Source organism: Seriola aureovittata, chromosome 10 (genome assembly GCF_021018895.1).
Source record: "Seriola aureovittata isolate HTS-2021-v1 ecotype China chromosome 10, ASM2101889v1, whole genome shotgun sequence".
Lineage (NCBI taxonomy): Eukaryota > Metazoa > Chordata > Actinopteri > Carangiformes > Carangidae > Seriola > Seriola aureovittata.
In genome coordinates this window covers 15,797,772-15,822,870 of record NC_079373.1, presented here as the reverse complement: position 1 = coordinate 15,822,870, position 25,099 = coordinate 15,797,772, and the positions used below count along the sequence as shown (strand labels likewise).

Here is a 25,099-nt window from a genome sequence, read left to right as displayed (position 1 = left end):
TATTTTGGCATCGACTTGGTACCGAACTATCGGTTCTCATGATATCCTATCTAAAATAACTAGATTTTTGTTGTCATGTGACTGCAAATTGATGTTAATAGTGAAGCGTGTACTGACTGCATAAATACAACCAACACTAGAAATGTGGGCTACTATGAGTTACACAGTAGTATTTACCTCACATACAATATGTAGAATTTAGAAACAACCTGCTCAATATCAACACTTGGACTTTTACTGTGGTGTCTCCATGACTGACGCTCAGACTCATGTTTTACGGGGATTCACCGCATGAGTATGTGAAGGTAAATGCACAAAGTGGTTAAATCTTTCCTAACATGTATGTTTATACTGTATGAATCCATTTGTGGCAGCAAACAGCTGTTTTGTGTGTTACACACACTGCTGCCCTCATTATATCTCCCCTGAAGGTACTCAGATGTTTATGTGGTAAACATCCGGTTCAGTGGCAGGGCCAAGTACACAGTGAGGTCAGTTTTTTAATGCACACTGCTGCACATGCTGTACTTTGCCTTTTCTTGCATTATGCGTTCACTCTTTTATCTATAATCTTCGCTTTCCAGAGTGTTTTTTCCGGTTCCGAGTGGTGGGTGTGCTTTGTGAAAGGCATTGGACACAACAGCTCTTAATTCACTGCCCCTGAGAAATGGGGAAATCATTTTTCTCTGCTGGCTATTAGATTGAAGGACTGCAATTTCACATGCAGGCAAATACACACGCGCGCACAGACACACACTCTCTCTCACACACATACACACACACACACACACACACACACACACTTATCCACCCATAGGCACGTGTATATAAAAACACACAAAAAAGCACACAAATCCCTGTGGACCTAGAAGTGGAGGTATTAGGTCATTATTGTAGCTTTAGAGAAATGAACACTTCATCTCCAGTCCCTCTCCAGAGGCTATTGATTAGCCTTCCCCCTGCAGAGTTGTGTATGTGTTGTTTTTTAGTCTCAGGGCATACTGCATCCTTAAGGAAATGTCATATATGAATGAAGAATGAGAATATGAATCTTTACCCAGCCTCCATATTTTTATATTGCTACACCCACAGTCACTGCAGGTCTCAGGAAAGGACAGTCAGACCTGCTTATAGGTTCACAGACTTATAGTCGGTGTGTATGATGAAATAATGGCTATGAGCAAATTAAAATAAACTTATCAGAGTACTCAAATTGCATAATGCAGGTCTCAAGTATCCATTTATGTCCTCGGTATATCCCAAACACATGCATTATTGCGATAACTGTCACTGAATAAACCAATTCTGAAAAACCCTCTCATTTCTGCCTTTTTACCAGCCACTGGCAAGGAGCTCTGCTCAGTAATAACACTCTTTGGTTAATTTGGCAATATGTGTCCAAGGGGGGTCAATGATTGGCCATCCATTATTGAGTGACCATAAATGAGACTTATCACAGTTTAAGGCTGGTAGGCAATAGTGGCAGACCTGTAGTCTGTAGTACCATCGTGAAAAGAAAAATGTTACAAATAGCTTGACCATAGCCCTGATTACCCTCATCTATGCATGCATTTTTGTAATACAAAGACTAATGTGTTTCTATGTGGTTTTTCAGGTATATTTTGGCATGACAAAAATGCAACAATACTGTCACTGCGAAACCATCCGTGTCCACCTCTCAGTGTATTAGATGACAACTTTATTTCAGTGGCCGTTACGTTTAAACAGCTGGCTAAGCTTCCGCCTGTGTGTACTGTTGTAACCCCTTCCACAGCTGCCCACCTTGTCTGAGTAGCATGTGCTCTCCTTCATCTGTTGTCAGAGAGTCCGCCCCGTTTGCCTACGTCACTGTTGTCTCTGAGGTGCATTTGATAATAAAGTTATTTTTAACCGTGCCTATTATTTCCAACATCATAAACTATCCACTGCTCTGGGCCCACAGCCAGTACTGTCATTGCAGTGTAATAGGCAATACATCAACAAGTGTGTGTATGTGTATGTTTATGTGTGTGTGTATGTGTGAGTGAGTTTGTCTGAGTCAATGTGCGACATCTCAGCATTTTTAGACATAAAGTGGGCATGTAGGTGTCTGAAATCACTAGGTGCCTCACGGTGCTCATCTTTTTATCAATGGACTACATCTAATTGATGTATGCTGAGGAAATGTGTAATAAGTGGGCTAGTCAGAGATAAAACCTGTACCCCATTTTATATACATATACTTTTTACACTTCTGTGTTGCTGTATGATATTAATAAACTCTTAAGTAAATACGTAAGGAGAGATGAAGGCGGTAATAGATGTTGGTCTGGTGCTCTGTGGCATGCAGCAGCCCGTAGTTCAGAGAATGAGTTTTTACACCCGTTGCCCTGTGCAGTCATGTTTGATATGCTGCTTCTCTCTCTATTGCTCAGCTCCTACTGCTGTACTGTAATTACTGCACTTGGCAGACAGTCACGACACATCGACATCAGACGAATTTGGGTGTAGGGAAGGTTGAGCAACAGAAAAGAGAGATGTGGTGCTGGGGATGGGTGTTGTGAGGGAGAAAAGGAGAACCACAGATTTTTTTTTTTTTTTTTTTTCACAGACTTTTACTGAAAAATTATATGACTGTGAAAAGTTTAGTTTGAAAGTAAGCCAAGCAGAGGCAGGTGGGCATATGCTTGTAGCTGAGTGTGTGTGTGTGCTTGTGCTTGTCTGTGTGTCGGATGTGGCATGGTACAGTGGTGTTATTTTTGTGATAATTAGGAAATATAAGTGCGAGTGTTTACTTTATATCTAATTAGTGCCAGCAGAATCACTTTGTGAGGCTGCTGTTTTCCTGTGGAGAGATGACACCAAACTTCAACAGTGATACCTTTTGACTGAGTGATGATAGAAGCTCAAATTATTTAAACAAACTGACTTGCCATGTATTTTCAAAGAACATCCAATCAGCTTATAATTGACCAAGAGGCTCAACCACAGTGTTACATATATATTTCCAATTAAATATTGTATTTTGGTATTTTTCAGCCTGAACTGTGTATTTTTTGTTTACAATGGAGATGAAAATTTGTTAATACTGAGCTATATTACAGAGGCATAATGAGCCTTTTAAAATATAAACTTTAAAAGTGCACACACGAAGCCAGCCGTCTGTGAACACCAGCAAAAGCAGTAATGATTCCGAATGTGTCAGAGCAACCAGCAAGGAGAACGTTAGAGCGAGTGGCCGAGTTACATAGCTTATTTTATGCTACTTACATGTTTCAAGTGACAAGCAGTGCTTATCGTAAATGTTTGCATTCTGAGTTTGCACGTCACCTTCCTGGGGTCGTCCTCTACCCTCTCGAAATGATCCCACACTATTTTCCTGCCCGACATGTATGTAATGAGTGTGTCGGACTGTCCCATTTATTATTTTATTACTAAATATGCCCAGTTATGTGAACCCAAGATGCTTGCTTACATTACTTAGGGACCAGCTGTGTAAACAATTTCTTTCCATGTCTGACTGAGTCATTGTAATTGAGTGTCGTCTGTTCCTCTGGAGTGAGTTTTTTTTTTTTTTTTTTTTCTAAGACCATCCAACCAATTAAAACTCAGTCGATTAACACTCATCGCATAATAATAATGTTCCCCTGGGCACATTCATATCAGCAGGATGCCATAAGTGGCACACTTAAATATTCCTAACTCAAAATTTAGCTTATAATTGTCAGTGTAAGCTTGCAAGTTTTATTGCTGAGAAAGTGGTAAAGTGGAAGCGAACCATCGTGGACATCTGGGTCTCGAGAAAGAAATAATATGAAGGGAATAGAGGAGCACTGGGGAGCTAACAGATGAGAAAAGGCTCTGTGAGTTAACTTGCATTTGTGCCCTTTGATATACTCCCTGCATCAGGTAATGCTGGTGCGCAGTGGCAGAAGAGGGAAATAGCTTTACAGAATCGATGATACCTCTCAGAAAAGAGTTTTGCTAATGCATTTACTGGGACAGCAGGTTCAGGACACATTTTCTTAATGCTTGATGAAGCTGGGAAGGAATAAAGACTTAGAACAGATCAAGAAGTAGTACAAGGATGTGGAAGAATTGAACATGGTGGTCAAAAATCTATATACCTTGAAATTATATGCCTCAAACAAATAAAAATATTGATTCTGAAGACGTAACAATGCAAAAACTGTCCTATAAAAGAACTGCGGTCTGAAACCCTAATACAACAGGGACAAAACAAACTTATGTTTCCAGTAACTAGTAGTGATGAATAGTACAGATGAGTAATATTTTTGTCAACGTCTGGAGTGGGAGCCCTCGTACTATTCATTGCAAGCATGAAATTATTGGAAGCATTTAAGTGTAAAAAAGACACTGAACATAAAGTGAAAATCTATTTGGCTAGTGCCACTTCAAAGTATCTGGATAACAAATATTCAAGTCAACGTGAGGCATGGGATTAGAATCAGTTAAAACATCCCACTGAATGAATGTAAAAACATTTATGGTCGATGGTAGGTATCCTTCGGTCGAGCTTTTTAAAACTGCTAACAGCCCATGGTTTAACATCAAATTTTCAGCTGAACAGGGTGCACAAAAATATTTAGATTATTGTTTCATGTTATCCAGTGGAATGCAGAATGGTAGCAAGCAGGCATATCAAATAGTATTTATACCGGCAATTCTGACAAACAAAAGCACACAATTAAGGCGAGACTGAGACCCTATCCATGAACAAACAACGGATGCGCTGAAGGACTTTCAAATGATGCCTCGAGACCATCTGTGCGCCATTGTTTTGTCATCTCCTTTAATGATGTCTTAAAATCTTGAGCATATAAATGCCACATCTTGTTTGCATAACTGTGAAGAGGCTCACATTGAATACTATTCAAGTTTTTCATACACCAATCAACACAGCATTGCACAGTGTAATTCGCTTCCTCACAGTTTTTGTGATTCAATATTTTACAACCTCTTGATGTCACTGGCATCTATTTGTATGCAAATTAATTGTGTCACATCAGGAAACTGATGGAGGCACTAGAAACACTGCAGGGCTTCAGGCATGTATGGTTATGAATGTGAAGTTGGTCATATCCATCACTCCATTTGTGCATCTTGGTGGAAGGTTTTCACCGCCGGTAAATCCAGAGTTAGAATCAGATGAGGGAGATGCCACACACCCAAAGAACAAAAAACAAAACATCATTATATGCAAGACTGCACCGCGCTTACATCAAATTCTACATGCTGCTCATACATCAGGCAGCACAGTGGAACTCAAGCATGGATCGATCAATGTGAGACTGGTGAACTGTTGTGTTAAGCAGTTCTCTGATATTGCTGTACTAAAACAACAATGTGGTGTTAGCATGTTGAGTCAATACAGTTTTGTTTGTTTCCAACAATGTAACTAAGGCCTTCTTCATACCTGTTTTCTATGATATCTCACAACAGAATGAAATCTAGCAAATAATAATGGTATAATTCATAAATGTTAATTAATTCTGGACATTGAAGCTCAGACTTTCTTCAGCCTTATCTGGTTAGGAACTGCCCTTTAGTCATGTGTAGCTGTAATGGTCTACCCTTTTTTCCTTCTCTTGCCATTACTCAGAGTGATGAGGATGGGTTGGAGCTGATACGCTGTGTTTCCTCCCAACCTTTATCTGTTTTTATATCAGTGAAGATGACAGAGAGGACGAGTAGAAAAAGGGGCTGTTGCAAGAACTGACTAATGCATCTGCACAGACTTTAACTTGAGAATCCTGCAGCAATGACCTCTTGCTGAGTGTTTTTCATTTACATGTATGTTTTGGCCACGTTCATACATTTTGAGCCAAAATCTACCTGAGGGATTCCTTAGCAGTACTTTTAACATGTGCACATTTGCACCTCACAAGTGCCCAGAATGGTTATCTGTTGCCTCGCTGGAGTAGTTGTGGGTTTTCCTCAAGCACAACTTGTCATATGTGAGTTAACATACTGTAAGTTGTGGACAGCCATTCAGATTTTCGGACAAATTATCACAACTGATAACACCAAGTTTGTTCCAGTCTGCTTCCATTTTAGTCATTTAGTGTTGAGTCAGTTGCTAAGATCATACATTGTTAGGTGTTAAATGACTCTAACCATTTACCTCCTGATCATGTTGCAGACTCTCACTATCACAAAGATCATTTAAAAAATCTTTGATATTTACAACAGGAAATGGGAAGACCGACATTACATGTGTGAGTGGTAGAAATGAGGATTTAGTGCAGAGCCACAACTCACCTGAAGTTCAAATCATTCTCTAGACATCTCTCCATCCACTATCTCATCTGTTTTATTTCCTTTTATGCTCAAATTTCTGCACAAATTTAGAAAAAACTAACTTTTTTTATTAAGATACATTTCTGTTTGAATCTTGTCCCAGACAAGATTTTGTGTTCTTGTGGGAATGGGGGGGTTGCCTAGCGACACATTAATTGTAGCATGCTTTCCTCTGCCTTTCCTCAGTCATTCAATATGTGGTCCTTTTTAACTGTCAAGACTAAACAAACTGTGTATGTTGGTGGAAATAGTGTGAGCTACTAAATAGCCCACACATAATGGCTCCACTCTGATTTGTCAGACTGCCACTGGACTGGATTGTGACCCAGATGCAGTATGTTTCTCTCACAAATGACAAATGTAGATCAATAGTCATAAAAGCTCAGGAGTAGCTGGCTTAGTAATGGCTTATATTCCTGGATGAAAGGGATCAAAAGGGTTGATCTTATGAATAGCAGCTTACCTTCAGTCTGTTTCTCATTCTGTCTTTCCTTGTATGAACTCATAAATTGGAATTAACTTAAGCATGAATTTTCTTAATCAATAGTTGGTCATGTTAACAGTCAGTGGTTGGTTGATTGTTAACAATTTATGAAGCGCAATAGTCCCTCCCCAAAATAAAACAGTTTTTAACAGCTGGCATTACCTGTTTGCTGCAGAATGAGAGTAAATTAGGTATTTAAAGAACAGATTAATTAAAGACCAAGTTACTTGAATTATAAATTAAACAATACAAAATAATGACTTAATTTAAAATTGTGGAGTTTCCAAATAAGTCTGGCATCTGGAGTCCGGCAAAATCCAAAGTATTAAACATGGAAAACAACAGTGCACAACTTCCTGGGAGAACATACATTAGATCATACTGCGGTGTGGTCGTGCGGTAATGAATTTGGTACTGAGAATTGTGAAATTTCATTGGTATTGGTAGTGACTACCAAAATTCTGGTATCGTAATATCCCTACCACCTAATGGCACCACCGAGTATTTCAGCAAACTACAGTGCACTTTCGGACAGTTACATCACACCTTCATCTTCTGCATTGTCGGTTAATATACTTTCAGTCGATTAAATGAAATAACAAGTAAGTGATAATTGATTAATCATTGATATCCATAGAAGGGACACTTTTCTTCTTTTCATCCTCCTTAATGTTAATTTCATGTTATTATAACACTGATGTAATTTTTTTCTCAATTTTGCATGGATAAGAGTGCATTTAGATACAAACAAAGATAGAACGCTGCGGGGTTTAAGGGCAGCGATGGAGTAAACAGCGTGGAATATTTATGACCGTACGGAGGGAGGAAGCCAGGCCATAGCTCCACATTGTAGCTGGAGGCATATATTATGAGTTGCAAAATATTAACCTTCCTCCATTATCACTCCGTCGTGATTCCTGCTGCTTCAGCAAGAATATGGTCAACAGTGTCTTACATGAAACTGATATAGTATATGCATTCATTGCATTGCACTGGGTTAGCTAGCTGGTTGTGTAATATTAGGCCACAATTTGATCTACTAAACAATGTATGACTTCAGTCAGGTTTTCTTTTCAGACTCACAGCATTGTAGAGTTTCTATTATGACTGTCTTTTGTTTTAAAATATATAATTTTATATCACTTTGACCACTCCATCACTTCAGAGAGTCATTGGTATTACCCCCCAGCCCTCCTGTTGAATCAGCAGCTACATTTTCTGACATGGTGTATATGAAAATAACAGAAGGGAGGATTTGGGAGTAAATGCTTTGATGAAATATACTGACTTGGAGTTACTCCCTTCTTTTACTGCAATACCTACACAATTATTCAGATTAAGTAAGATGTGGTATTGCTTTTTACCCAGCAGTACATTTTGCACTTTCTCTGTGAAAATGGAAATTTTTATCTACAGTATGTACCTTATATAACTCATTAAGGTGGCTTTTGTAATGAAAGTGTATACGAGGAAAGAATAAGAAAAACAAAGGTTCAGAGCAGGTTTGAATTTATCATGATTGCTACTCTACCTAGAGGACAGAACAGTACCTACAGTAGCTACCATTAACAACTCGCGAACAGCAGAATCGTGTAATTTATTGTGGGGCATCTAATTGGCAGATGATGCATCTGATTTTCTACTCCTTAATCTTCCCCAATCACTCCAGTTTATTATATAGAAAGCGGCAATTTTTGTTTTGCATAATCAAACAGTATCCAGTATCCAGCAGCCCTGGTCTAGATAATGCTCTTCATCATAATCCCAGTTTGAGTGTTCATTTTATAGCACATTTTCTTAACATTTTGTATCCTTAACCTGATGTGTCAGATGGTTTGTCACATAGAACCATGTGGGAAGGACTTGTTGATTGAATGAACCATCTGTCATTGTCATATTATGTAGTAGGAGAGTGTTGAAGAGAAAACACAACACAACTAGCAAGAAAGCCGTCTGAGGAGCTTTGAAAGCTAGTTAGCATGTTGGTAGGCGAGTACTACCATCTCTGTAAGGAAAATGAAAGAGTGCATTCCCTGTAGCTACCAGTAGTTCCTCTCTCATAGGAAGCTGACTGGACTGGACCACTGTGGTTCGGCCACAAGTGAATAGCTTGGAGCCTGGCAAGTTGGGTTCTCGCTTCCACGTAATAACCTTGCAAGATAATATCTCTTGTTTATACTAATGTACGACACTGCAGGGAAGTGCAGCTTTACTAATGCCACAGAATTCTGATTCTGAACAGTTCAAAAGCTTCTCTCCTTCCAATTCCAGTAGTGTATGTAAGTAAAATAGTGAATTAATATCTGTCAAAATATGTATAGCAAGGATAAAAGCACAAGGGTTTATTTTATTTATTTATTGTACATTTTTACCTAAGGATTGTAGAACTAGGCATGTTTTAGCCCTGAGTATAAACATACTGTATCGCTTAAAACAGCGCGTCCACTTGACGCTTGGCTTGATGGTTCAGAATTGACCAAATTTTTGTCACCTTTTTCTACACGTCCAAAAAGAAAAAGAAAACTGCCAACACCCGGGAATAAGTGTGACAAAATTGCATGTAGCAGTACTGTGTGCTAATAGGCAAAAACGGTAATTGCCGAATGTAGCATATATTTGATAGCATTCATTTTAGCCTGCCACAGTGATAACCTTGACCTCCCTCGCATCCCCCAACCTGCCTTTTAAGCAGTGTGGTGGTGTGTGGAGAGATAATGCAGTGCATGGTATGAAACTGGTCTTAATTGGCTGCCAGGCTTTATGAAGTTCTCTTTGGGGAGCCCCATTGATTATTAATAGGCAGGCTGCATCAAAGAGCCAACCGACACTCGAGCAGCAACCCTGGAAACACAGAGATCAACAGATACTGTACATTCACAACCTTCTGTGGTCATAGAGAGAATTTATAAGCCGACAGACAGATGGTGAAAGAAAGAATTGTGTGAGAACAAGAGGAGGCAATAACAGCAAAGATGGGACAAAAATGAGCAAGGATACAGTGTGGAAATCGATTTTGGTACAAAGCATTTTGCTCCTTAGAAAGTGTTTTTGCCTTGTTTTCTTCCACATCCCAAATGTGCTTTAACTGTATACTATGTACACAACTTGTTTGAGAAACCTGTCGTCTTTGATAGATTCACTCTGAAGTCATCAAGAATGTCCAGGACAACATTGTTTTTTTCTGATTAGTTTTTTTTGCATATCATTGTTTGCATGTTAATAGAACTGCATCCGTGTGTCTGTTGTTGAATGCAAAAGAATGAGGTACAATAAACCAGTGTCACATCAGCTCCAGTGAGGCATTGCTTAGACTCAGTGCAAAATCTTTTCTGACAGAGCGTAGAAATAGCTGTGTCCTCAGATGTACCCTTTGCAGTATAAGCAAAAAATGAGAGATGCAATAGGTTTTCCATAACATTAAAATGCTTCTCTCTGTCAGTTTGTCACATCTCCAGTTCTGTCTGCAGGGGTGACAGATTGAAAAGCCATAGTGGAGGAGCTCGCCAAGCAGGATTTCCACCCTGCCAACCAAATCAAGACAAATATTGATATTATAGCTCATAAACAGCATGGCATTATGATTACCCTGCTGTTCAGCCTAGGAATATCACTGTAGTTTCCATGTATGTCCGCTGTGTGTGTCTATGTGAGAGAGAAAGAATGAGGGGACACATCTGCTCGCTGTGTCAGTCCATGCGAATTGGATAGAGACAGTGGCTTTGTGATGTGGTGCAGCTACTGTACAGTATTGATTCCAAAAGCTTTTAGCGCATGGCTAATTTTCCATATGGGGCCTCTGCATGTGGCCACAGGGCTGTGGATGGGTCAGGCACTGTTTTGTTTACACTGAGTGGCTAATCCGTGTGAGCTGGCTGTGTATGCGCGCGCGTGTGTTTGTGTGTGTGTTTGTGTGTGTGTTTGTGTGTGTGTGTGCGTGCCATGGAGAGACAGAGTGAGATTGTGCATGTGTGTATGGCCACCCCAATGAATTAATTAACAGCAATTTTAAGTCCAGTCTCAGTTTTGGTTAACATATTTTCCGTATTGCTCAGCATGCAGTACCCCCCTCATCAATACCAGTGTTCAGTAATGTACTTCAAGACTTTGTGGTTCTTGACTACAAGACATGCTATATACTGGGCTTCTTCAAAATAACTGCTTGGAGTAGAGGATGACCTCTGGTAACAGCACCAACCTTGCATTAGAGCATATAGAAAGTCCTTGGTAATGCCTCCTCATATAGGGTGTCAAAACCTTTCCTCTTTTGATTAAGGAACAAGCTTTGTTCTATACAGTGCACTGCCTAGTCTTTTCCAGAAGATGTTAATCCTGTTAAACATGAAGCTGCCTTGTCAGTCACGTTCAACCTGCCAGCTGGACTTGTAGAGGAGAGCAAAAGTCATCAGTGTCCAGACCAAAGCAAATCCACCAGCTTCCTCTCAGTATCCATCAGAGCACTGTTAGGAGTTGTTAGCATAGCCAGATGATGCCAAAGGCACTGAGCCATCTATCACACATTCAGCATCTGCCATTATGTGAGGGCCCAGCAAGCAGCCTCTTTGGTTTTGACAATGTTGCTTCTAATGCCTCAGCTACACTCTTCCAGTTCCTACAGACTCCAACTCTCACACTGCAGCATCTTCCCCTGATGGTCCATTGGTGGTCCAACCCAGCCGCGGGTAGCACACAAAGAGATACTGCTTTTCAAAAGCCTTGTCCTGGTGCAGGGAGAAGGCACCACAACTCCAGTGCATTTACTGCCAGACAGTGACAGTGGGAAGAGAGAGACAGGCAAACAAACAAAAAGAAAACCTAAAAATCAATTCAGATTACAATTAAATTCTATGAATCTCTGTATCTAATTCTCACCCAGTTATATCATATTATTCACACTTACTCAAGTCAAGTATGGAGTGGACTTCTGAAAAATTGCTATTCATCATATTTATCTTATCTTTAAGTGAAAAATGGATGTCTGCTCTCTTCTCAGGTCAGCTCTATTGAAAGACGAATCAGCCTATTACACCTGGTAGCCTGAGAAATCTCTTCTAACATACAGGTACTGCAGAGCACCAAAGCAGGCAGCTAAAAGCACATTCTCCTTTTTTGTTTGATGCTTGTCAGCCTTACCAATGAATTAAATGAATTACCTTCATTCGAATTCACCACGAGAGGGAGAGAGGTAGCAAGAGGTTTGAAGATGGAATGAAGGAAAATGTTTTAAGGGACAGAAAGATAAAGTGAGTATGTGTATCAGCATGTGTGTGAATAAATGTGGCCCTGGGTGACTTCAGTTTGTGAGTGGCCATGACATTTGCTTTACCAGGTGTAGAGGAGCGTGAAGCAGACTCTGATGGGGTCTGTGAACAGTTATCACATTTACTCCAGGCCACAGGCTATGTGGATGGTTTGTCAAAGCTGACTGTATGTAATGCTCTCCCTCCCTCTCTCCCACCTTCCTTTTCTGTCGTCACTCTGCCGCCCTCTCTTTTTCTTTCACGCTCCCTTTCTCTCTACTTTTTTCTTGGCCCACTGACTGTCTCAGCCACATCCTCTCTGACCCTCTCTGCTTCATGCTACCTCAGCCACCGTGCTTACCTTTATCTTTCTCCCTCCCTCTGCCCCAGCCTCCTTTTCTTTCCAGTGTGGATGTCTTGGAGGGGAACAGGTAGGGCTGGCTGATGGCTTGCAGTGGATTTCAGTAGTGCTTGTGAAGATCCTCATGTACAGTATGGCTCTATGGCAAGGGCTTTAAAAGCCTAGCGGATGTTTCAGATACGCGCATACATTGCACTGGATCCATGCACACACTGCTATGGTCATGAATTATTCACTTTGTTTTCACTGGGCTAGAGCGCAAGAGATGGGGTGAGAGGGGGCGCAGTGAAAGAGATCTGAGCTGAAGAGAGAGGAGGCAGTAGATGTTAGCTGAGGCATGGGAGCTAACCTCCTTATAATTCTAGTCCACTCTCTTAATGTTCCCAAGCCATGGCAGTTAGACAGAGAATCTGGACTGCAGTGTTAATCTATAGGTACGCTCATAGATCTAAAAAGGTATCAGACATAACACATTACACTAAACACATAATTGAATACCTGGTGAATTTTGACACATTGAAGTTATAAAGATGCTTAATGACGATGTTGAATTATCATCCAGCCCTGGGTATGCCAATGTCATTTTTTCAGGCCAGATTAAAGGTCCAGCTATTTCATTAAGCAGTTGAACCACTCCCAAGTTCTGGTCATTTATCTAAGTTGTGCAGTTTTCTGTGGGATGTCATGGAATTAAACTTATATATGAAAGTAGGTTTCTGTATAGATTACTCATACTGCGGCAAAAATAAGCTGCAACTTTTCATTACTGGTAAATCTACCGATTGTGTTTATAGGGTAATCAGATGGTGGAAAATAGTCACGGCAATTTCTGACAGACCAAGGTGATGTTTTCCATTTTTTTTCTTACCAACAGTTCAAAATCTTAAACCGTTCATTTATCAGTGAATTTCAGTCAGAGAAAAGCAATGGATCCTTTCATAAGTGAAGCTGGAAACGGTGAATGTTTATTATTTTAATATTTACAATTAGTTGATGAAAATTATTTCAGATTTATTTTCTGCTCTGTTAATCCTTTTAGTTCACCAATCACTTCAGCTCTGGTTGTAGAATTACACACTCATACTCATCAATACGCCAGAGTTAAATCTCAATCTGAAATATTTCACATCCTTTAGAATAGACTATTGAAGCCTGTGAACTACACTGGTGAAAATTAAGGTGGATAAAAAGGTATACTGCATATCAACCCCAAATCTTTGTTCCCTGACTTTTTTTTCTTAGCATTTCTCCAGCCAGATAACTCGTTCCCTGTATGTAGATCTCTTCAAGTGCTGTTGCCTACAGAGTTTGTCCTTGTATGATGCAAGTAGAATGAAATCTCTCCCTGGCCCGGCCCCAGCTATCTAGGGGAATCATTGTTGTTTTGGCAAGCCATCTTAGGTCCCTTTACCACATTCCCAGAACTTAATCCTTCCAATTGTGTAATCTGCTGTTATTTATTATGCACTTCATGTACTCATATAATTCTAGATATATCAGTTATTTTGAAAAATTCAAGTGTGTGCTTTCTGGCTGCTGATATTAAATTGTACACAAGTTAAAATTGTGACTGAAACTATCTACAAACTACACTGTAATTTGTTGGTAATCCATTGTGCCAGTTTTAAAGTGTGTGGAGACCCATTTGGCGAGTACAGTAAGGGCACAGAATCACTTTTTAAAATGTGAATATTGAGCTATACTACAAGGGTTTTGGGGAAGAGTTGTCAATTTTCCTTGCCCTAAAGACCTGGCAAGCAAAAGTCGCATACAGGTAGAGTGATCCGCTAAATCCTCTAATGTATTAGGGCTACCTGCCATGCTCTTTCTCAAATGCTAATGGGATTACATACTGTAGAGTGTCCAGCAGTGGCAGGGCAATCACATGGAAGCCTCTAGTGCAGGGAAATACACACAGTTCAACATCTGCTGGGTAAGTAGAACATCTAGCCCACAATTTTCAGTGAGTGCATTACTTACAATGATTTAAGTCCATATATTCTTTTACCCATGCGATGGGGTTAATTTTCTTAGCCCGATATCTTTCCAAATAATTTGTATTTACCTCAGTTGAAAGCAAACACGTGCCACCGAATTAGCACGTTGGCATTTGCAGTGAGACGCTCCTGTTCAGCCTTCAGTGTTCAGCCTGTCTTTGTAATGTTTCTTTGCAAATGCATCACAAATAAAGAGACCATCATAAGAGTGAATGATGAATGAAAAGATGTTTTGCTGCCTTTTCATCTTTACTAGTTAACCATTCAGCTAAGTAGAAAAAAAATGTTTAATTCACTGTGGCGCTCAAAGGCTACCATCAGCTGCCAACAACTTTGAAGGTGGTGGTTTTGCATAGACATTGTGAATCAGTCAATACACCTTAAATGTCAATATGACAACTTTGACCATTCCTTGTTTTTATTGGCCCTCTTGCATGACATGAGCTTTAATGATGATCGGATCTTCAGGTTCTTAAAAAAATGTATACGAGTTTCATCTGGCTTGTGCAAACAGTTGCGTTGTGTCCTCCCAAAGCCCTTCACCTATGTCTGTAGCGAGCCCAGTCCCAGGCCACGCACGCTGCATGCTCTCATTGGCACCCTGAATGACTCACACAACAGGTGCTGGTTTCTCCCTATAGCCAGTCCGACTATGATGGGTTTTGTTGTACCTGGGTGGGATACGCACACTGGCAGTTATAGTGAATATCAATAAGTAATAAAAATGTATCTAACTTAATGATAGCTAGTTGAATTTTCTTTTTCTTTTCTTTCTCTCTCTCCCCCTCTCACTTTAGCAAGATGTCACACTATCCATCTTTTCAAAGTAAAAGTCCTCTGCAGAGTCATGTAATTGTGACTTCATGACATTGCAGTGGTGGCAATAATTTTGCAGCAGTGGGCTGCCGCTGCAAAATTATATAAGAGAATATAATATATATAGGGAAAACACTGAGCTATTCTTTGTTTGTGTTTACAGGTCTTGATATCAACAGTGTGATCAGCAGCAATGTGTGTTAACATTCTTGCAGCTTGTATTTTTGTGGGTTTCACATTATGTGCGCGTTTGTGTGCATACCTGCATGTGTGTGTCAGTTCAAGTGCCCACATTATCTTGGGTAACAGCATTTTCAGCGCTTTCATCACTTGTATTCTCCCCGAGGTGCTTGCTTTAAATTCCACCCTACTGTCTTGGTCAACTTGAACAGTGATGGCACCGAGAACACAATGGCAATGGAGCAGAGCACTGACTTGAGCTCACAATTAATAATTTACAGACCTGCCACAAATGTTTCATGGTACATTTTCCTTGCATGAGAAACTCGTTTGTTAAAAGGGTGAGCTGCGTAACTGGCAATATTCAAGCCCTTAAGTATTTGTCTTACACACCACACAAAGGTCGTGCACCCATCTCCTCTGATGAGCATTTCCACTGTTATCTTGAGTCCTTGGTTCAATTGAATATGACAGCATGAACTGAATAGGCCAATGCCTTTAAGCATGTTGCTCGGTCAACATGAAAACAACACATCTTTTGTCATAAAACATGACAGTCACAGACCAGAAGTGAAGGTCAGATCATGTGTTTAGCTCTTAATCACAGTCCCAGTGTCAGGGCTTCACAGGGCTTTCATGATGAAACAGTGAATGAAAAATAAAAAAACAGCCTTTATACGAATGAAAAACTCCTACACTCTGTCTGTGTATCCCTGTGTTTACCACGGAACCATTTGATCAGCAACACCCCCCACAGATAGATAAAGTGAAGCATGAAGGCCAAATTCTGCCCAACATTGATCTGAACAAACAATGCCCCCCCCCCCCACCCCCCACCCGTGCTGTTCTGACGTCACCAGGGTCAGTACACTACAGCAAAAGCAACTGTGTGTGTGCGCGTGCGCAGCATTGTCGCACTACAAGCATTATAGCATCAACATGTGCAGAGTTCATTGTCAGGTGTTACTGGAGATGTTCACGCACATTTGATGAATTGAGCATCTTAAAAAGATTTCAAACTGAAGCGAGAATGTTAAATTGATGTCAGCAGTCACATTCATTAGGTAACAGTGTTGCTATTAAAACTATTCAAAGTCAATAACAAACATTTTTATACTAATGGTTGGTTAATCCTCACTGTCAATTCTGCTGTTTGTCTAAGTTTTGCTTTTATCTATTTTGTTCTATTTAAAGACTGAATGTGCCTCTTTTTTAATTGCATTAGGGTTATCTTTTGTGCAAATCACAGATTAAAGTTAAATAATTTTACACCGGTCTATGAATATATTTCCTTCAATCTTGCTTTATCTCTGTATCTCTTCACAGTTTTATATTTTAAGTTCCCTTGGTACTTATCTTCTCTTTGTGTTTTTGCCCTCCATCTCTCTGTAATCTCCTATTACCTCCTCCTCTTTGCCCATTCCCTCTCTGCCACCCTCCTTCCCTGCCTCTCTCTCCCTCCCTCTTCTCTCTCCCAGGCGACTGATGCACACTACAAGCTGTGTGTGCGTGTAGTGTGAGCCAGAGTCATCGCGTATGTGTGTATGCTTGTGTGTGTGCGTGTGTGTGTGTGGGTGTGTGCGGAGAGAGAGAGAGAGACATAGACTAAGCCCCTAACACGGAGCATGCTTCTGCGTCCGGCAGCCGGCAAACATGAGCCACCCAGCCCTCCACGGCAGGACCAGCAGCAGCAACAGCACACACACACACACACACTTACACACCCTTACACACACGCAGCAAACGGCAGCCAGGGGGCCAGCACTGACAGCGGCAGCTCCCGGGAAGAGGACAGCGTCGTTCCTGTTCCTGTCGGTGTTCCGGCTTTCCGTCCCGGTGCACAGCGGAGCCACAGTGCAAGAGCACCCATGGAGGAGCCGACAGGCAACACCGTGGTCATCCGCATTGGTATCCCAGACCTACAACAGACGGTAAGAGCTTGTTCTGTAGCCACTGCTGAAGAGGGGATAAAAGAGAGGGAAGCTGCCTCTCCCCCTGCCTCTCTGGCTGGGTGCTTTCTGCCTTTCTTCTGTCTGCTTCATGGATTTAGCTCTATTTCTTTTAAACATCTTCAGTTTTCTCTCCTCTTTCTCTTTCTTTACCATCCTTTTTCATCCCATCCCTCTTCTTTCTCTTTTCCCTCTCTTTCTGTGTTTGGTATGCATACTTCGTGGCTGTATTTGCTTGCTGGCTTCTGGGGGTTCCACTCCCCCCTGCCCACTGATGTCTCACTAATAAATCTAACTCTTCATTAACTGGGCTTCAGCTGACTTTGACAACTGGCCACTTAGGATCAGAGCAGGAGAGGGAGAGAGGGAGGGGAGAGAGAGAGAAAAAGGCATCAGGGATAAAGATGGCTATGAGAGGCATTGTAAATCCACAGGAAGACACAAAGTAGAGAATCAAGATAGTTATACCTGAACTGTGGAACTTTACCTCATCCTCTGTCTCTCTGTCGCTGCTGTTCCTCTGTGCTGAGATCCAATCCCACATTCTTCTCACTAACTCACCAGCCTGTGTCTTTTTTGTATTGCATCCACTGGAAAAAAAGGCTGAGCCATTAGACTGTGACATTGATCCTTTCTTCCCTTTATTTTCCCATTTTCAGTATGGAGTATGCACTGTCCGTCTCTTCACAAAATCACTGTGATCATACTCAATTGCGTCTGTCTATATTTTTAGCTGCAGAAGGTGGTATGGAACAGGGCACATGTCCAGACCCTAAGCTTCATGTCATTCATTTTTCAAGCTCTGCTATCTTAGTTCATAATGAATTATTGTAGCTGTGTTTCTTTTGGCTACTCCTGTTTTAAGTGTTTCATTCTTTACTGTGAAGTAAGGACGGTATTCCCATTAAAATGTCCTTTACAACTCATTGGTTAAATTTATCTTGAACAGAACGTGATGGCCTGGAACTGCACATAAATGCAGAGAAGAAGAAAAATGTTACCCATCATTGTCTGGAGAATAAAATGAAGTGTTATTAATTCTACATATCTCTGACCTCATATATTTTCTTTCTATCTATCACTCGCAGCCAATCTCCATGACAGCATTAAGTTATTATTACTAATGTGCCTCTGTGTCAACTCACCCCGCCTCTTCTGCTCTCACGTTTCCAATGGAAACGTGCTGCTAATGGTATAGCAAAATAAGGTGCTCAGTTGGCTTTCTATAGGTGGCTTAGTTTGAGGGTGCTTTTGATTCCTTCTTGAGACACTGGTGGCAAAGGGAAGAGGCTGTTTTTGTGTTTGTTATTGTTGATTACCTCATTGTTGTTGAGTACTTGGCTGAAATGACCCATTGTATCTTAGTGAGGCTCCGGTGCTGCATGCCAGGAATAAAGAAAGGAAATAAAAGGAGAGCAGTTGTAAAGAAAGCAGAGAATTCCCCAAAGGTGCTGCATGATCACTGTCTGTGAACAAAAACGGTTTTCAGTCAAGCTCACACACTTGCACACGCACACAAAACTCACACACTCTAGCCTGCAGGTACAGTATTTATCATATAGACCAGAGGTCCCCAAACTTTTTCCTGTGAGGGCCACATAACTTTTCCCTTCTCTGATGGGGGGCCGGGTTCAGTTTGTAACAGAAAAAGTGTGACGATCGCAGGGGTGCCTAAACGTAAAAATTTATTGTTTTCTAGAAAGCCACACATAACCAAATAACCCTTTCCGGGTTCTTCACAGAAAAAAAAGTCAGGAAATAAATAATAACACTATTAATGAAATAAATAATAATAGTTCAGGGGGCCGGGCCAAATGTGGGGGTGGGCCGTATCCGGCCCGCGGGCCTTAGTTTGGGGACCACTGATATAGACACACACAAAGTTGTACTGTTTACATGCACACATATGCGCACCTCTTGCATGCATGCACATTTGTGAGTGAGTGCATGCATGTACACAAACTTGCACACATGCCCGTAAGTCCTAATCCAATTACCATGGGACTTCCCTTAATGTGGTTATGTAATGTAAAGATGCTCATTAGTTTCACTTTCAAGGAGTCACATGTTGTCCCATATACCATAACCATGAGGCAAGAACACATATGGAGTGACAGACAGAAAGACTAACAGAGCGAGAGCCTGAAAGTCTGACGGACAAACAGAACCAGATGACAGATGGCCAGACTCTGACAGTTTGAATCTTTTATGGAGCAGTCAAAAGTGACTTGTGTGTACTCTGAGTGAGCAGGAGATTACACTAGAATAGTCTGCCTGAAGTAGGATTACACATATCCTGCTGTGTCTCAAGCCTGGATCAGGAGAATGAAGCACCATGCAAAGATCACACTAGGCCACACTTTTCCTTTTTAGCAGGAGAGAATGGAGCGCCTGACCCGTTATGTCAAATTTATGATATCAATATAAAGGTGATCTCAAAGATAAAACCCAGTCCTTGTATTATACTTAGTGTTTGGTTAAGTGGTGAAATGGAATAAACTCTGGTGGTGAAAAAAAAAGTTTGACTTGGCATTGCGAAAGTTTTGACTTTTTGTCAGTTAAATCTAGTCAATTCCACTTTTTCCACTAAGAGGACTTCCAGTGAGCAGGCATATAAAATTCATAATGGGGAAATGGGATGGATTTGTTGGTGATTTAGACTTAAGCAAAGTCTATTGTTACATAAAAGTTTTGCACCTCAGTGCAATTTTAATTGAAGTACTGTGTCTTGGGAGTAGGACATTGTAAAGTTGTATTAGCAGTTGATACTGCCATTTGTTCAGTCAGACTGTTGGGCAGATTATTTGCAAAGATTGTCTTTTATTTTCGGATCATGGGTACCATTTGTCATTTATCATATCCAACTCCACCATTTCAATTTCTATGATTGGAGCTAAAAGAGACAGCTTCCCAATACTGCTAATGGGTGTCATTCATCTCTCAAGAGGAGAGGGAGACACTGAAATAAATAGTCTGCCCCACTACTCTCCACCTGCATTCATCCTTATTCTCCATTTGCTTCTTGTGTTGCCTCTTTTAGTTCATCGTCAAAAGGTATTTTGCTGTCAGAACTATAACTGTGTGATGATGGTCTTTCTACAAAATGAAAAAAATCCCTATTCAGGCTAATATATGCCTTCCTCAAGTCTGGATACTCTACAAACTACCCTATAAACCCATGAGTGTGAGGGTTCTCTGATATTGTCTGAGCAATTTATTTTTAGGAGCCATTTTACTAGTTTACTCATGGATGCTTCATGTTTCATTCAAGACACTGGCCTTGATGCTTACTAAACCCTTCTTTTTCTAGCTGGCATACAGTCTCTGGATGCTGGAATATGGATAAAATTATTTTGTGTACTGTGACGAGTTGCCTGTAGTAATGAGAAGATTTTTAATGTTATTGATGTTCAAGTGATCTTCGTGTAATCAACTATCTAACTAGAATGGTACTCAGTAGAGTGTATACCTCTGCCAAGCCCAAACAGTCCTACACATCTGTCCAGCTCTTATAATAGAAACATAAAAGAAAAAAGAGAAATTGACAAACATTTTTGAAAAATGCCCTATTTCGCAATGTTTAGGAAACTGTTCAAGAATTCCTGGATCCGACCCTTAAATCAGATGTAAAAATGTAACAGATTCTTGCTAGAGCGCGTACCTATGCCAAGGCCAAACAATCCAACTCATGTCTGTGAGATTGAAATTTTCATCTGCAGCTGGATCTCCAAATTGCAGAAGTAATAGATGTCAGCACCATAAATATGCCACATCAAGATCCATCCATTAGTTCCTAAGAAATTGCCGAAAATGTTGAAAAATGCCTTATTTCCAAATGTTTAGGAAAGTGATAAAAAAATCTTGGATCTGACCCCTTCATTTCTCATTTAGTTTATTTATTAAGGGGTAGTGCCCATTAATCAATATGACTGCAAATAAGGCATTGTTGGCCAGCTGGCTAATTTTTAACTCCAGTCTTTTGGCGAGATGTTTTAAGAACCATCAACACAATGAAATTTCAGCAACAACGTAGACATAAACATAGGCCATGCAAAGCAACTGGCATCAACAAAATATTAGGACACTAACGAACACTATTTTGGTGTATATATAGCCATGCAAGCAGCATGAGGCAACAACAACATACCGACATGCAGAGCAGCAATGAGCAGTAGTTATGAATAAAACAGAGTAATCAGTCTGTTGGTATTGCTAAAATGTTAAAAGATGCCAGTAAAAAGAAGTGGCAGAAGTAAAATTGTATTATAAGCCAGACATACACATCATGCAGCACAAAGTTATAAAACACGCAACACAGAACTGCAAGACACAATTGTAAGAGAACTTATCAGGTTGTTAATAAAATATTTATTCACGTATTCACCAGGAATACTGCAATGATGGTAAGAGTTGGGCTTTCTGTCTAACATCTCGAGAGCCTGCTTGTACAGGGAATAGGCTTCAGTGCTGTGCCTTTGCTTGAGGCCAGCTTGTCATACAGTATTTTAAGTGAGGGATGATCATTGCATGATGTATATGCTTTTGCTGTTGAGGTTGTTGGGCAATTACTTTTATATAATTAAAATTTGCCAGGTTGTATGTGGTTATTGGTCGGTTCAGTACTTCTTGTGTAATCATGTTTACAAACAAACAAACAAACAGGTGAAAACATAACCATCTTGGCAGAGATTAACACTTAACTTAATTTTGTGCTTATTTTAGTGCAAAAAAAATACTGCAGAGGCAGCAGGGTTACAACATTAAAAATGAGCCAACAACTAGTTGTGAGTTGTGCAGATCTTTTCCTTCCACTGCATTAGTAGACCCTTAGTGCTCCCTTAGTAATCTGGAGACAGAGTTTATTTAAGAAGAACTAAAATTACACAAAGCATAGATTTTAGTTTGAATGGCTACTGTTTTTGACGTGGTATTGGAAGATGCTTGTGTTTGAATAACTGGTTGGTTAAAACAGAATCTGCTTCCAGGTCCTCTCTCGGCCAACTTACCCAGTGAATATCTGATGACGGGTAGGGCTTATGTGATGGCCTTGGATCACGTTCTTTCCACTGAGCTGACAATTGAGTCCTTACTTACCTATAAAGGAATTGGGATTGCTTGTGTAATCTCAGGTTCTCGTAGCCATTCTGTTTCCAGCACCTGCTATGTAGCCCTCTAGTTCCAATTATCCTTTTTTTATAACTTAACTGCCATCTGCTCACAGTTGGTCAGAATAACATTTTGATATCATTGTTGTAGTTCCAGGTAAGGTAGATCAGTTTGCCAGTTGTAGGCTTTCCTGTAGTCAACCCATGTTCAACATTGTTCTGCTTTAGCAAGTAGAGTGGGAGCCTGCTGTTACTAACTAGTTCACCCATACTGCTGGTGGGGCTGACCCTGTTCAGTCGATAGATAGATTGGTTGGTTGATACGAATGTGTGAATACAGTGGCTGAAAAAATGTCTATTTCTAGGAATTACATGTTTGATCCAGCAACTCTTTTAACCGAATACATTATGTACAGGTTTGTCACTGTAGAATGGTTGAGTTGAGACAAAAATTGTGAAATGAGTATGCTGTCTTCAAATGATTAAAAGCAAAATCCTGTGTTATATATATATATATATATATACACTCAATAATTCATAGGTTATGGGTCCGGGTCTGGATCCAGACAATGGTCCTTCTAGTGACCTCTGACCTAGTCACTAACTGTGTCCAACTATGAACCAATACACTTAATTTGAGTGCCGGGCAGCTGAAGAGCTGAAATATGCTACAAAACTGAATAAAGCTAAGGAGCTGCAGATTCAGGAGACAATTCTCTGTAGGTTCATCACTAAAACCCCCTTTAGGCCCCCTTTAGACCTAAATCATGACAAACAAATAGCAATTACACTTGGATAAAACTTTTAATTAATTGGTCAGCAAACCAAACTGTACTTGGTGGTTCAAGGAAGAAATTAATAACAAACTTTTCTCCTGTCCTTTATTGCATTGATTTAAAACTGTGATGGATAATAATAAACGTGTTTAGGAAATGTTTATAGAATGGAAAAACTAAAATAAAATTGCATACATTTTTGCTTGGTTGAGGACAGCCCTTGATACTAGCCACTGCCCTTTGTTGTTAGGTTCTTTAAGGAGCAGGTGGGACTCAACTCAAGCCCTCATGGTATCCATTTATTCTTGTGCCTGTTGAATGCTGCTTTGATAGTGACCGACTCCCACTCTATGAAATTGTAGTGGTGTTTTTTCACATTTGTTAATCATCACATACCAACAATGCTCAGTGAGTGTTTCTCTCATATGGGCTTCCCATTTTGTTCGGTTTCAGCTCTTGCTGGGTCTCACCATAGTGCTGCACTGCAGCTGGTTTTGCACCATAGATTGTTCTTTTGACATCAGAGCATTTACCGTTTTGGCTTGTGCCTCTCTGGTGTCTTTCATTAGTCTGGCCGCCAGCACTGTGAACCTTTTGTTTAGCAGTCTCCAAGGGCCTTAGTTATGGGCATCCAATTGTATGACTGCAGTACCCATGAAGACCTGTTCTTGATTGTTACACTTTCAGTTTTTCAAGCAGGACACTGGTTATACCTTACGTTCTTGTGCCTATGGCTGACAAATTATTCTCAGGTATGGTAGAAGTGGCGATTTTCTTTCAAGTACTCATCGTTTTCCAGTTATATAACATCTTTATTTTTCCCCATTTTAGAATTTTCAGTCATTCATGTTGAGTTTCGAAAGTATGTAGATAACGGTCCCATCCTTATTCGATTTTTTAGATTTTGGACCTTGTGTGTTTGTCTGCCTATAACTGTTCCCACATATGTAAATCTACAGTATTTATGTTTGCATGTATGTTTTATGCATGTTATTTGTCTCCTAAACACATTGTTTCATGTCTCATTATTGCTCACTTTGATTCATTTCGTTATTTCCCTTTATTTTTTCTTTCCCGCTGCCCTATTCTGTCTTGCCTCCCTTTCCACTGTCTTTCATCCACACTTCATGTCTTTTTCCCTGCTTTCTGACTTGAGCCTTACATGCAACAGTAGTTTGACAGTTCCTCCAAATACTCTCACACATACAGATTGACATATGCAGTGTTGTATCCGTGATTGGTGGGCACCTCTCTGGAAAGCCTCTCACGTCCCAGTTTTGCTATTTTTAGCTTCATTCACAGTGGCAGCATGGGCACAAGACGTGGCTAGCATACTCCTACCTCCATCTGCCCACAACACACCCATCAAGGGAGAGAGAGAGATAGAGAGAGCGAGAGATGGAGAGAGATTTGACCCCATCCTCTTATTCTCATCACACTTCCCATTCATCCCTCTTTCTTCCTAGATCTCCCTCCATCTGTCCATCAGGTTCTGCCCAAAGAGAGATAAAGTAGAGAGGGGGTGAAGGGTGGAAACAAGAGGAGTGTAATTTTATGGCAGATCTGACAACATGGCATGCCTTTATTCCAAACTCCCATATGCTGGTACAGGCTTGTGCTTTCTTACACGTATTAACAGTCTTATATTGGGGAACTGGGACAATACTATGTGATTGTGATGTAACAAGAGAATAAATGCGGTTTTGGGGACAGTGCATTTGGATTCTAATCAATTAAATAATAAAGCAATTAATGTTTGTTAGTGGATAGGCAATTCTCATTTATCTCTGTGATTGGTTTATTGATCCACTCACCTTTTGGGTTAACTCTATTATATAGCTTCTACTTTGTTTTTTCTTTTTTTTCTTTCCCTCTTCACGATTCCCCTGTTCTT

General features: G+C 40.4%; 1 protein-coding gene across 7 annotated transcripts in view; it reads left to right on the top strand.

Annotated features, from left to right (window-relative positions):
* shank3a (SH3 and multiple ankyrin repeat domains 3a) overlaps window positions 1-25,099 on the top strand; it is a 185,891-nt gene that overhangs the window by 11,382 nt on the left and 149,410 nt on the right. For 6 of the 7 annotated variants that reach the window (XR_008828931.1, XR_008828932.1, XM_056388345.1 and 3 more), the window contains exon 2: window positions 16,854-17,306. Coding sequence is in view for 5 of the 7 variants with exons in the window: in XM_056388345.1 (XP_056244320.1) it covers window positions 17,001-17,306 (306 nt within the window). In the remaining 2 variants the exon portion in view is untranslated. Of the gene's footprint in view, window positions 1-12,409; window positions 12,453-16,853; window positions 17,307-25,099 lie in introns of those variants that run through there. The other variant, XM_056388344.1, reaches the window with a different exon arrangement.